This window comes from Neolamprologus brichardi, chromosome 15 (assembly GCF_056152115.1).
Source record: "Neolamprologus brichardi isolate AB-2024 chromosome 15, ASM5615211v1, whole genome shotgun sequence".
NCBI classification, from domain to species: domain Eukaryota; kingdom Metazoa; phylum Chordata; class Actinopteri; order Cichliformes; family Cichlidae; genus Neolamprologus; species Neolamprologus brichardi.
In genome coordinates, this window is record NC_142118.1 from 16958993 (window position 1) to 16972672 (window position 13680).

General features: G+C 37.6%; 1 protein-coding gene across 1 annotated transcript; it reads left to right on the top strand.

Moving 5' to 3' along the window:
* The first annotated feature begins 36 nt into the window (after positions 1–36).
* Positions 37–13087, top strand: knl1 (kinetochore scaffold 1). The gene is made up of 32 exons (XM_006792710.3): positions 37–251; positions 1025–1059; positions 1189–1225; positions 1305–1364; positions 1471–1553; positions 1632–1687; positions 1772–1796; positions 1906–1946; positions 2036–2088; positions 2207–2873; positions 3186–3238; positions 3428–3815; positions 4219–4256; positions 4402–4975; positions 5139–5191; positions 5498–7846; positions 7931–8045; positions 8170–8228; positions 8321–8419; positions 8512–8627; positions 9215–9305; positions 9518–9634; positions 9760–9847; positions 10156–10218; positions 10314–10353; positions 10478–10582; positions 10674–10774; positions 10965–11024; positions 11174–11283; positions 11634–11755; positions 11882–12007; positions 12193–13087. The coding sequence occupies exons 2-32, from the start codon at positions 1031–1033 to the stop codon at positions 12287–12289; spliced, it is 6015 nt and encodes a 2004-aa protein (XP_006792773.2). The 5' UTR covers positions 37–251; positions 1025–1030; the 3' UTR covers positions 12290–13087.
* The last annotated feature ends 593 nt before the right edge of the window (positions 13088–13680 follow it).

The following is a 13680-nucleotide window of genomic DNA, read 5'->3' on the forward strand; positions in this document are numbered from 1 at the left end:
ACTACACTCCAGTTATCTAAATAAAAATTAAGCTACAGACGGACCTTAGTGCGCACGCGTGAAGGCGGCTAAATTCAAAACTCAAGACGTTAGCGTCGAGACTTGTTCGCATTAGCTTCAAAATTGTTACGTATCGTATGTAATGTGGTTGAAGATAAACGACTTGAAAATGGTTTCAAGTTAGTTAAGAAGTAATAATAAAAAACGTATTTGTCTTAGAACGCCGCAACATCACAATCAACAATAGCAAGGTAAGCGCCGTAATGCTTCTTTGGTGTTCAGTTGTTTTCTTGTTTGATTACGTGAATGGGAAGCTAATAGTAACGTCAGAGTTAGTGGTTATCGGTTTGTCTATTTAAAATATGATTTTTACAAGGGAAAATACAGAACGCTGCCTAGCTTTGTTTATTATTTCAAATAAGTTACGTTAACAGTATTTATCGAGCTGCATTTGTTCATAAGGTCTTGGTAAATTGAATGACAGGTCTATTCTGTGGTGGTGGTTTCCCATTTCATGGCTGCTGGAGAACAGTGGCGTTACTTTTGCACACCTGACAGGTGTGGCGTAGTAACCTTAAGTTTTCTTCAGTCTCATTTTTTTAAATCAAGGTTGTAACTTACGGTCATGTGAAAAAGAAAGTTTGCACAGGACTGTGTGCAACTACACACCGAGATTCAGGAGCTTTCAGAACCACCTTAGCAGCAATAACTGTTTGTTGGCATTTGTTCATGTACAGCTCATAAGGTCTTACCCCAGCATTTCATTCTGCTTAATAAAGTCTTTTAAACTTTGTTAAACAGTGGTGAATTTATTGTAATTATTGTCAAATAAACCCATTGCCACTACTTTAGAAACAATTGTTTTTGCGTCCAAAGATAATGCTTCATTTTTACACTTATCAGGTCTGCAAATCTCAAATACCTAGGACAAATTAAAAATGCTTCTTAAGCAACATTTTGGGTTTCAGGAAGACACCGTTGAAACAATGATTTCTATATAAAGCATTATTTTATATTCGTACAGTTGACGATGGAGCCTCTGGATCCTCCCAAAAATAAGTGAGTGCAAAATTACTGTATTAAATAAAAAGGACATTGATATCGGAACATTCCTACTTTACACCTTATGTTAACAAATGTATTGTGATATTTATGTGATAGTTTTACTGTTCATGCTTTGTGTTACAGTGAAGGCAGTGGATTTTCAAAACGCCGCCTTTCCTCGGTCAGTATCTTAATCAGAGGTGTGATTTTATTTATTTCTGTACAAATGAACTAAACTGTTTGCACCTTGTAATTTTCAGATTTTAAAAGCGCCACGGAAATCAGCCAGGTTCCCTGACCAAGATCAGCAAGAAAATGTGGTAAACAGAGAGTCTGATATAAGATTTCCAACTGCTTGTGGCACTAGACACCCTTAAGGTTTAAAAATTAAAAAATGGTGATATAATTTAGCCTTTTTCCTCTTAGGTGGAACGTGTCAAACCAGTGGAAAAGAGGAATTCAAGACGAGTCAGTTTTGCCCCTGCTAATGACGTCCTTCTGTTTTCTAAGTGAGACACGAAGAAATGCTCCTTTTACAAAAAGTACCTAACAACAAGTTGACCTAATCAGCACTTCTCTCTTTATAGGGATGTCAAAAATGCCTCCCCTGTCCGAAGCCCTTTGCAAGAAATAATAACAGCAAGTATGTAATGTAGTATTATGTATAAGAATGTAATTTTTAAAACTTTTTGTAATTGTTATAATTATATTGTATGTTATTCTACAGCAGGAGCAACAACCACACAAAATAGGTAAGGTGAAATGAGCTATTAAGGTCCAGCCTGTCATCTGAATTTCAAGTCTTATCACAAAGAGTCAAATAAATCTCTCACATAAATGCTTTGGATTTTTTTGGACAAGGGTGGAAGTGGGAGTCACTGAAGATGGGAGTGAAATCATTGGTAGGATCATTGTTTTCAATGTACTGTCCACATTATCTGTTAGATAGTTATAGAGATTGCTGTTACTAAATTCAGGTCTCCAAATGTAGGTATGGAAACTCTTTTGAATGCTCCTCTACATGTTTCCCAACAAAAGGATAAGGTAAATTTGAAGCCTATCTTTGCATTTATTACATTATTATAATGCTTAATAATAGAAGTATTTTAACTTAACATTTGTTGTTCCCATTAACTGACCAAAGGTTATTTACCTTTATTAGGCCACCGGAGATGACTTTGGGGAAAAAACAGTGATGTTTTCCACAGAAGATGCAGCCATGGACATGACCCAAAGCCACACTATAAATATTGCTGCAGACATACCTGAAGATATACCCCTTGACAACTATGACATTTTCCCAGTTCTTGGAGAAAATCGCTTGATAGATGATAAAGCCACAGTCCCACCACTATCCACAGGCAGAAATGTCGACGTAAGCACATCATTGTCATGTTTGGATCCTGGATTTGAAAACTTCCTTGCAAGTCTGTCTAAACCAAGCGGCCAGAGCACTAATGCTGTAAACATAACGATGACTCTTCCTGCTGAAGCATCCTCTGAAGAAACAAAAGGCTCCCTGGTCCAGATTAAAACACAAAGGCCTAATTTGGATAAAGAAAATCAAGTTCCAGTGTCTGTTTCTGCTGTGATGGAGAAGACACCACATAACACCAGGAAAACTGGAGAACCATCCTACAGGAGTGCACTCTGTCCAGAAGATGATGTGAGCATGGATATGACTGAAGCCCAGACAGATCGCATCCTGGGAGTCTGTGATGATGACGATAATCCTTTCCAGTGTCTTTTTCCTACTCAAGACATGTACACCCACTCAGAGATGAAACGGCAGCAGAGCAGTAAAGCATCAGGATTAACCAACCCAAAAGGTATCACATTTATTTCTGTCACTCAAATTAAAGGACAACTCTCCAGCATTTATACATCAGCTTATAAGTGATAAGAAGAAAATATGGGATGCCAAGCAGAGACCAAAAATCTGTGTTCTGCCACGGTTCCTTTAGTGTAGACCATTTTTCATAAATATCTTGCCGTCTAGGCTCACAACTTTATGAAAGTCTAATACTAGAGCAAGGAAATTATGCCTGTATGCATTGTATGAATTTTATGCTTCATCAGTTTTAATGCTAATTGAATAGAATTTCAAATGGCCTTAATTTCATTTCACTTTTAATTATCAGATAAAGTGTCCTTGATAAATCCTCTCGTACCTGCTCCTCATCAAAGACATAAGGTAAGTTTGGCATTTATTATTTTTTTAAACTTTGCTAAACCTCCCATGCAAGTCATGCATGGGAGGTTTTGTCTTTAGTTGCTCGTAACATAGTATAGATTTAAAATGTTGTCTTTGAATGCTAATAATTGTTATTTCAAAGTAAAGTTTTGGTTGGCATGTAGTAATTGTTTGTGTTCTGTTCTTCAGGTGAGCTCTGTTGCAAAAAACGAATGCAGAGAGAAGACAGTAGTGTTTGCTGCAGATGACGAGTTTATGGACATGACTGGGTGTCACACAGTAAATATCGCCTGTGGTCCCTTGGTTCCAGAGGACAAATCAGCAGATATTGATAAAGAGAACTTGCCACTAAATACCACTCAAAATGTTAGAGAGCCTTTTAAAGGTGTTATCATCTGTCCTGAACTAATCATGGATATGACAGAAGCTCAAACTGGCCACATTTTGGAAGGTGTGCAGGACGATCCTTTTCAGTTTCTTTTTCCACCACAAGACATGTACACCCACTGTCTCAAGAAAGCAGATAGTACTTCAGGACAGCGGATAAGTGAAGCACTCAAATCATCTAACCATAAAGGTAAGGTGCTGTTCGAACCCTGATGTTTCTGAGAGGGGGAAAAGGGTAATCTAAAGTGAGGAGGAGCTTAAACACAATTTCAGACAGTAGATGAATTTAATTGCTGAATCAAGACCTATTGTAAGGGAGGGAGAAAAAGCAAAAATGAACTGTAATCCATACAAAGTTACTCTACCAGAGCTTAAGAATAAAAAAAAAAAAAAGGAAATGAGAGAAACTTTAAATCTTCGTTTGAGGTCATGTGAATGCTTTTGTTTTAAATTTCCTGAAATTTATTTTCCAAAACAGATTCTCATTTATTTATTTATTTATTTTCAACCAATTAATTAATGAATTCACTAGTTTTGCAGTGTTCTGGTTTCTTTAGCTAGTCTATTTATTTATTACCCATTTCCACATTTAGGCATTGAAGCTTCATCTTCAAAGGCACTAAAAAATCAGGTGAGATTAAATGTTTTTCCCTTTTTATTTTTCAATTACTGCATAACACAATACTTGTTCTAGCTGGTCTGGAAGATAGAACATATTGCCAAATCAAGGTTGATATTTTGCTGTATACTCAAAGTATTTCCTTTCCCATCCACAGAATAAACCTGACATTGAGAACAACTACAGCGAGAAAACAGTGAGATTTTCTGCAGATGATGCCTGTATGGATGTGACACGAAGTCACACTGTAAATATCCACCAGTTGCAAGTACAGTCTGACCAAAATTTTGACTTTTTATCTGCTAAAGAGAAAACTTTAAGATTCACTCCAGATGACGGTATTATGGATAAGAATTATGGCCTCACTACAAACACTGCCAGTAATTCAGCGTCCAATTCAGTAAATTCTGAGAAGAAACAAGACCGTCAAATATGTGATCTGCCTAGGAACACATCTTTGTCAGCACATAGTTTGGATACAGCTTCCTCCAGCATTAATCCTATGATTACTAAAATGACCTCTAATGGAAATGCAGTCTGTCCCGAACCAGACATAAGCATGGACATGACTGAAGCTCAAACTGGCTACATTTTGGAAGGGGATGCAGGCACAGCTACAGATGCCCGTCTTCAGGATCTTTTTCCCACGCAAAGCATATGCGCCCAAAGTGGTAATGTCAGAAAAGCTGACTGGCAGAACAGTAAAGCAACTGGATTATCAAGCTGTAAAGGTATGAAAACGGCAAAGTTATTGGGCTTTTTTGTTTGTTTTGGGGTTTTTTTTTTTACATAGAAAATGTACAGAGTGCCACAGTTAAGTTTTAATAATTATTATATATTGAAGTTATGGTCAGGTAGCTGTTTCTCACTCAGTTTTACCATGTCCACCTTAAGGTAAAGAAAACTTCCTGAAGACTTCTGGAAACACAAAGGTGCAAAGACAGCAGGTGAGCATAAACATGTCTTGATCTTTTTGTTAAGGTTAGTTTTATTCAGGTAGCTGCACCAAATAATGCCTTTGTTTTAACAAAGGATCAAATAAATTTAAAGAGACAGGGTCATTTTGGTCAATATTTGCTTTACATTAAAGGCACTTGTTTTATTTTCATCAAGTTTATATGGTTTCAGTATGACATTTTAATTTTACTACAAACCTAAGATGTCATAAAAAGTCAATCAAATAGTGAGTCCTCTGGTCTGTGTGGAAACATATCTTCATGAACACATGTGCTCTGCTACACTGTCTTTCTCAGGTTAAGCTTGATGTGGAAGATGACTGCAAAGAGAAGACAGTGGTTCCTGTTGATGATGCCCTTATGGAAGTTACACAAAGTCTCACAGTGAACATTGTCAGTGATTTAGAACTGCAGTCTCACCAAGACACAGGCCTCTTACCTGCTAATGGAGAAAAGACAGTGAGGTTCAGTATAGATGATGCTGCCATGGAGGTGACACGAAGTCACACTGTGAACATTGCCACCAATCTAAACCTGCAGTCAGATCACAATTCAGACCTTTTACCCCCTATCGGAGAAAAGACGGTGAGGTTCAGTACAGATGATGCTGCCATGGATGTGACACGAAGTCACACTGTAAACATTGCCACCAATCTAAACCTGCAGTCAGATCACAATTCAGACCTTTTACCTCCTCTTGGAGAAAAAACTGTGAGGTTCAGTACAGATGATGCTGCCATGGATGTGACACGAAGTCACACTGTGAACATTGCCACCAATCTAAACCTGCAGTCAGATCACAATTCAGACCTTTTACCCCCTATCGAAGAAAAAACTGTGAGGTTCAGTACAGATGATGCTGCCATGGATGTGACACGAAGCCACACGGTGAACATTGCCACCAATGTAAAGTTGCTGTCAGATCACAGTTTACCTCTCAATGGAGAAAAAACCGTGAGGTTCAGTACAGATGATGCAGCCATGGATGTGACACGAAGTCACACTGTGAACATCGCCACTAATCTAAATCTGCAGCCAGATCACAATTCAGACCTTTTACCTCCTCTTGGAGAAAAAACTGTGAGGTTTAATACAGATGATGCAGCCATGGATATGACACGAAGTCACACTGTAAAGATTGCCACCGATTTTGACAAGAAGTTACATCAAAATGTGGATTTTCCACCTACCTCCGAAGAGAAAACGGGGAGGTTCAATGCAAATGATGGAGCAATGGATATGACGGAGTGCCTCACTGAAAGTATTCCAAGTGTTTCTGCACCATACCTGGTTCTACCATTGCAAAGGGCTCTGCCCATCCAGGAAATCCAGGGTTTTTCTTTTAAAGTAGAGAAATCAAATAGGGAAGCCTGTGGTCTGCATGGAAACATATCTTCATCAGCATATGATTTATATCAAGAATTTAAAAACTTGTCAAACACAAGTGACCCACGGACTGATATTAAATCACAGGACAATGATATACCATCCCCCCAAAAAGCTACTGACCCAAGGGACATACTGATACAGCTTAAAACACAGAAACCTGCTATGAATACTGAAAGTGAAGCTCCAGGTTTGGTTTCATCTTTCATAAAGAAGCCAGTAAGTACAACCATGATGGACTGTACAGAAATTAATTTGAGCATGGATATGACTGAAGCTCAAACAGGATGCATTTTGGGTCAGACGTGCACAGATGACCCCCTTCAGTGCCTGTCCTCCACACAAGATCCCAATTCAGACCATTTGCGACAAACTGGGATTGCATCACAGAGGAGTGGTGATTTGGGGTTATCCAATCCTGATGACCAGGAAATTATGAATGTGCCAGATTCTCTTAACTCAAACGAAAGGGAGAACACAGAAGAACCTGAACCAAGAACTACAGCTTGTCTGATATCACAGGATATGGAAAGTTCACCCAAGGTTGCTGGAAAGGATGTGGATGCATTGTGCTCACGAAAGTCTAGACGAATCAGTTTAGCTGATATTCAGTCAAAAGTAAGGCGTTTGAGTCACATGATAAGTGCAGCTCCCAGTGCAGTTGTACCTGATAACTGCACCGCACCTTTGCATCATTTGGAACAAGACCTGGAGAAAAACTCAAAAGATAAAACATTACCTGTCACTATGGCAGAACCAGAAGCTGAAATGGAATTGGTAAACACTGAAGACAATGCACAAGCTCAGTGTTTTATAGAAGCAGAGCATCCCAGTGATGCTATTACTACAACTCCTTTCAGCTCAAAGACCAAACAGCTTATGTCAAGAATCTCACTGGGAGGCTTTAAGCCGAAACTGCCCCAAAAATGCAAACCTGATGAGTCAAAGAGAGTGAAATCTTCAGGAGACCATACAAAGACAATCACCGCCAACGTTGCCAAGGAGCTGAACAACTTTGATGATGATGTTAGTGATATTTACGATGAAGTGCTGGGTAGTTATGAAGATATGTCAGAAGCACTGGACACTAGGAGTCCTCAGAAAAGTCCAGAGTTCAACATGGTCGAGCCTTTAGAGAACACTGTGTTTGAAGAAGATGTTATTAGCCCTGTTCATGGACAAAAGAGACTTCTGCCAGAAGATAAAACTAATGTGGAGGATCAAAAGAGAATGAAAGTATCCTGTGTGACTGTTGAAGTGGTAGGTCAGCTTTCTCTGTTTTACGTAATTTACCTTTAATATGGTTTCTTTTATCCCATGTGTTTTGTTTCTTGTGCATTGCAGTCAGAGGTCATAGAGTGTGACAGTAATATAACTACAGCTCGTACGACTACACAGACAATAGATTCCTCCAGCAATCACACAGCCAGCATCAAATGTGAAACTGCATCTGAGTCAAGTAAGTTCATATCTTTGACGTTGATGGGCATCATTAAGATCTTGTATTCCTGATTGAAATAATGTTTCCTTTTACACTATTATTATTAAATGTCTTTGTTTTCTTTTGGTTTTGTTTTTTTTAGCTTTTAAACACAGCTTGTTTGAATCTCAGCTTGAAGACAGTGCTGTTGATGTGCAGATGGTAAGAAGTTTTATTTTTAAAAATTGATTTATTTGAAATCTGAAAATGTACACTTGCCTCATATTTCACTGCATTTGATGCCTTGATTACAGAAACTCAAAGATGGCACCATAACGGTCTTGGAGTTTTTTAAACTCTTCGGCATTGACTTTGTCATCCATAATCCTCGGGAGAGTGTCCTTCCTGGCAGAGTAGGTCAATCTTCTGTGTTAAAAATTACTTCCCCATTATATACACAAACAAAAATATTATGTTATAGTGACTTTTGTTGTTGTTTTTTCAGTTTTTGTCAGACACAGAGGCCTCACCAATGGATTTACTGAAAGACCAACATATCAGTCGTCCTAAACAGATGGTTTATGAGACGGATGTCTTTAACCTCAAAGAAAAGGTTGAAGGGTATGTGCACTTCAAGTTTTATGACATATACTGTACACATGATTAAACCTACAGAAATATACTGAAAACATTAAGTAGTTAAATACATTTATTCATCTAAACTTGTGGTTTAGATAAGCGGTCCCCAACCTTTTTTGCGCCATGGACCGGTTTATGTTTGATAATATTTTCACGGACCGGCCTTTAAGGTGTCCTGGATAAATACAACAAAATAAAACCAGTACCGGTACCAAAAAAAGAAAATTTATTCATAACACACGGGGTAAGATCCAGAGAAACTGAGTGTAACCACAAAACAATTTAAAAAATAACGCTAAAAACCCTGAAAACCATAAATTTCACACCCGAGCCCCAACACTCGCAGCCCGGTACTAAACGACTCACGGACTGGTACTGGCCCGAGGGTTGGGGACCACTGGTTTAGATGAATTGTGCTGTATCGCTGTAAACTCACAAAATCACAAGGAAAAACTGGGTGTAGCTTACAAACACAATTATAACTCGTTAAAAATTGTACAATTCTTTTTATGTTTAATCTCAGACGTTACAATTGAAGTTTAAAAACATGTCTGTTTTGTTCTTTGTAGGCTGAAGGTGCGAATGCAGGATCTAAATAAACCTCTTAATGCTGTCAATAGATCTTTGTGGGAGGACATGAGATATGCTTCAGATAAAGAGGTATTAGTCAAAGTAATTTTTTATGTGATATGTTTACATTTATTTGGGCAGGATGAACATTAAGTAATTTACAGTATGTATATATTTTTTGATTGCAATGTATTTTATTTAACTTTATTTAGCTATTGGCCTTTGCTGTGCGCTTGTGTATGACATGAATTTGGCATCTGTTCTCACAATTCACCCAATGCGGCGTTTGTTTGAATCAACAGCTGAAATCTTTCGGTGCTAAACTAAAGGAGAGAAATAACTTCTTCAGAAAAACAAGCAAAGTTCAGTCACATGAAATGAAGGAGGTTCTGTACTCAAATCTTTTGCAGGCGAATCTGGTAAGAACTTCCACACATTTAGAAAGAAAATACTGAAATTCAAAATTGGGGACTTCTTTGAATGCAAAATGAAATTGACATTGTTTTGTTTTGGGGTTTGTTTTTTGTTTTTGTTTTGTTTCCAGGAGGAGCAGCAGAAGTTAAGAGGAAGAATTCAGGAAGCAGATGAGATGATAAAAATTCTGGATGACTGTATTTGTGAATTAGAAACGGGTATAGCTACTTTGAAAACATGACTTTCCTGTTTGTGATATACCACAGAGTTTGCTCGTTTTGTAGATATTAACTAATGTTTCAGTCACTAACATATGTATTTCTCTATCGTTTGGCTGTTGCTAGATGAAATCGATCGCAAAGATGGTGCTGCACCGCAAATCTCTATGTGATTGCTTTTGTTGCAGCACATTTCCAAAGTTGTCAGTAGTTTTGATGGAAGATGATGACCTGTTAGCAAACCTTTCTCTGGGGGCACAAAGAGGTTGGATGTGTTGCTCTAGCCTAACCTATTCTCCTTCATTTAGAATTTGCTGCAGTTGAAGAAAAGGGGTTTGAAGACAAACCAAGTCTGAAGTCGATGCAGGAAGGTAACTTAATACTGTTTGATCTATTTGTTTTTTATTTTACGTCAGTTTAATTGAATAAGTCCTAAGTGCCTTTACTGGTTCGTTTTGTTTAACAGAAATGAAGAGAGTCACTGAGACGACGGCTGATAATGAGATGTGGGTTAAAATTAACTATCTTTTTTTTTTTTTTTCTTCGTTGAATTATGCAGTGAATGTTGAGAATTACCAGTTTTGAGTGGTCTCGATTATTTCTTCTTTGTTTTCTTCGTTCCTGCTAAAGACAAATATCTGAACTAGAGATGCAGAAGAAGCAGAATTCAAGTAAAGTCAAAAGGCTTCGAGCTGAAACGAGGAACCTGGAGGTTCATATGGGCCTTCTGAATATGTCAGTACCAAGAACATTTTTTACAGCTTAAGACCAGTTCTGTAAACAAATATGATAAAGTAAAACTGGTTTTGTACATTGTTTACATCAGGATGAATGAATGGAAGCTCAGAGAAATGAGGGACAACTGCAGAGTCTTCACTTTCCTCCACGAGACCATGCATCTGCAGCTGGTGTTTGAAAAGACCAATGGTATTTCTTTTTTTTTCACGTTTTCTCATACAGTTTCTAACAGTTGGGAATATCTTGCATCATGGTTGTACCTCAGTCAGTAGTGTTCGCGCAAACCTTGAACAATACTAAAATTTAGATTTTGCTTAATTCTGTTGGTTTGGTTTTTTTTAAGACGCACTCTAATAACTTTGTTTTTCTGCTTTTGAAGGTAATGATGCCGACACTGAGCAGAAAATAACACACATCACTTTTAAACTGGAACTCGATGGTAAGAAAATAAGTAAAAGAAGCATTCTGTGATGGAGGGTTATTAGATCTTTTCATCCTACCTGCCATGCTAAATTAATAGCCTTTAGCTACCTTTAATTGCACTTACTGTGATGAATATGTACTGAAAGCAATTGTGTTTTCTACCAGATGAGAAGTCGCAGTGCCATGCATGCCTTGTTCACAAATTGGTCTCCGAGTACATTGAAGGTGAAAGTTGCTGGGTAAAGAAATACCCAACAAGAAGACAAGTACCAAAGGTAAGTGTAAATAAACACTTAAATGAGTGAACCCACTCCAGATACATACAAAGGACAGAAACAGGCTCATGTAAAATGGGCCAGATACTTAACCCCGAGTTGCTCCCAGTGTGTTCATTAGAGTCTGAATGCGTGTGATAGAAAAGTGCCTGTGTTTAATTAGATCAGGCCTGTGGGCTGTTTCTCGCATACTTTTGTTGCATCCACAGTGATCGCTCCCTGGTGGCCATTAAAACAAATGCTAGTTTAAATTAGTCTGTTTTAGCTTAAATGATGAGATCCAGAAGATATGTCTATCGTTTATACAGTCTGTGCCTTCAGCTAAAGTATTTTGCCTGCTGTGTTCTCAGCTGCTCCATGATGTCAGCCTGGTGGTGAGTCGCTGTCGTCTTCTGGGAGAGGAACTGCGTCTCCTGAAACTGTGGGGAGGGCTACGGCTGGATATACTCGACATCAGCTGCATGGACACCAAGTAAGAACTACTGTGCTTCACAGAAATGACAAATATTCCACTTTTTGATCCAAAAAATCATTCACATCTGCATGCAGTTTTGCATTTTGCAATGCTGTGGTGTATAACATTCAATTATTCTTCCAGAGTGCGCATTGTCTTCAGCACTCTGAAGAAATTTTCCAAATTTGAGGTCGTCTTTGCCATCTCTCTCATCAACCACTTCTGTGTCCTGCATGTAGAGAGCTTTAAAAACATCATTGGAAGCACAACGTAAGTAAAATTTAAATATAAATCAAGAAATTTAGATTTAAAAAAACCTATTGTTTATTTAATGAATACTGACAGAAATTACGTTGTTTTATGGAGAATATTACTATTGAAGGTAACAGTGTTAAAGGAATAATATATTATCTTCAAGTATAAAGTTAAATTTTTACATTTTTGTGTATTTCTAGGATTCAACAGATTGAAGACATTGTGGCTTCGTTCACTCCCGCCAAGAACCTGCTGACAAAGACTGTCAGAAAGATTCATGAAGTGTTATTATGTTGAGAATTAAACTCTGTTGTACAGTATAGAGGGGAAAAACTAAAAACTTAAATTCTTTTACAAATCAAAGAATAAGTATAATGTACAGAGTCTTAGTCTGTTTCTTCTGGTCAAAGATGTGCTGTTTTGCTTTTTGCTGTACACACAAACAGTTCTCACTGTACAAAGCTGTTCTGTTTCTGCAGACTTTAATGTTCCAATATGGGCAAAAAAAAATTAAAAAGATGAATTGGCTCAAATGAAAGCTATGTTGGGAGTTAAAAAGATTTGCAAACATTGAAATCCCAACTCTTTCAAAAAAACAAAACAACAACAACCCAGCATTACAGACTGCACGATTATGGCCACTGTAGTTTAAAGCATAAAACCCTATTATTGGTGTGGTGCAGTTTCCAGAGTTGCCTCTAGATGGTGGACATTACCCATCACCTGTTGGAAGTTTTTGCTGAACCTCCCACATGTAAATATCAGTATCGCTTCATTTTGTTTATACTGAAATGATTATAAGCACATAATCTTTTTCCAGGCTTTTTTTTATTAGACAGCAGTAACTGTAAAAAATAAACATGCTATGCATTATAATGGCTGTGTGAGCATTTTGTGCACATTTTCACCCAATTTTCTTTGTTTGAAAATGGATCACAGTAAAGAATAAAACAAGGTGTCGGTTAAATTGGCTGAAACATGTGACATGTGCTATGATCAATAATACAAATCGAAATGTGAAATTAGATTGCAGGTGAGTAGACACCACTGAGAATAATCCATCTTCATTAAGCTTAATTTAAAATTTCCATGACCTCAAATGATTCAATAAGTCTTTGAAATGGTCAGTATTTCTAATTCTTAAACATATTTCTCAAGTATTGTGAAGGACATAGGGTGTAAAAACTGACTTTTGCAAAACAGCTGAACTGCAAGCTTAAATGTGCTAAAGAAAGCTCTACAAATAAGGCGTCAAAATGCATCTTCCTCTGCAACTGCTGTACTTCGGTTAGACTTCGGAGGTCACTATGGGTCTGTGAAATATATGGTGCTCTGCTAGCTGTTGTTTTGTTCAGTAAAAAAAATCAAGATATTTAGAAAGTTTTGTCCCACATTTCAAATGATAGTGTTTGTCCTGAAATAAAAGAAACCTTTAAGATGTTATATGTAGTTTGTAGGTAGATAGAGTATGCAGGTTATGGACCTATATTATATACTGTGTCCCTATACTTTAAGGCATGTTTGAAGAAAAAAAAAAATCCTGCTATACTCTATCATACCAAAAATTAACTACTTTTTTTTTTTTTTCAATTAAGCATCCAGTTTAGGCTAAAGGCTGCTAAAAAGTGGAACAGAGCCAGGATCTTGCCTGATCCTGGCTCTGTTCTCAGCCAAGACATGACTGACAT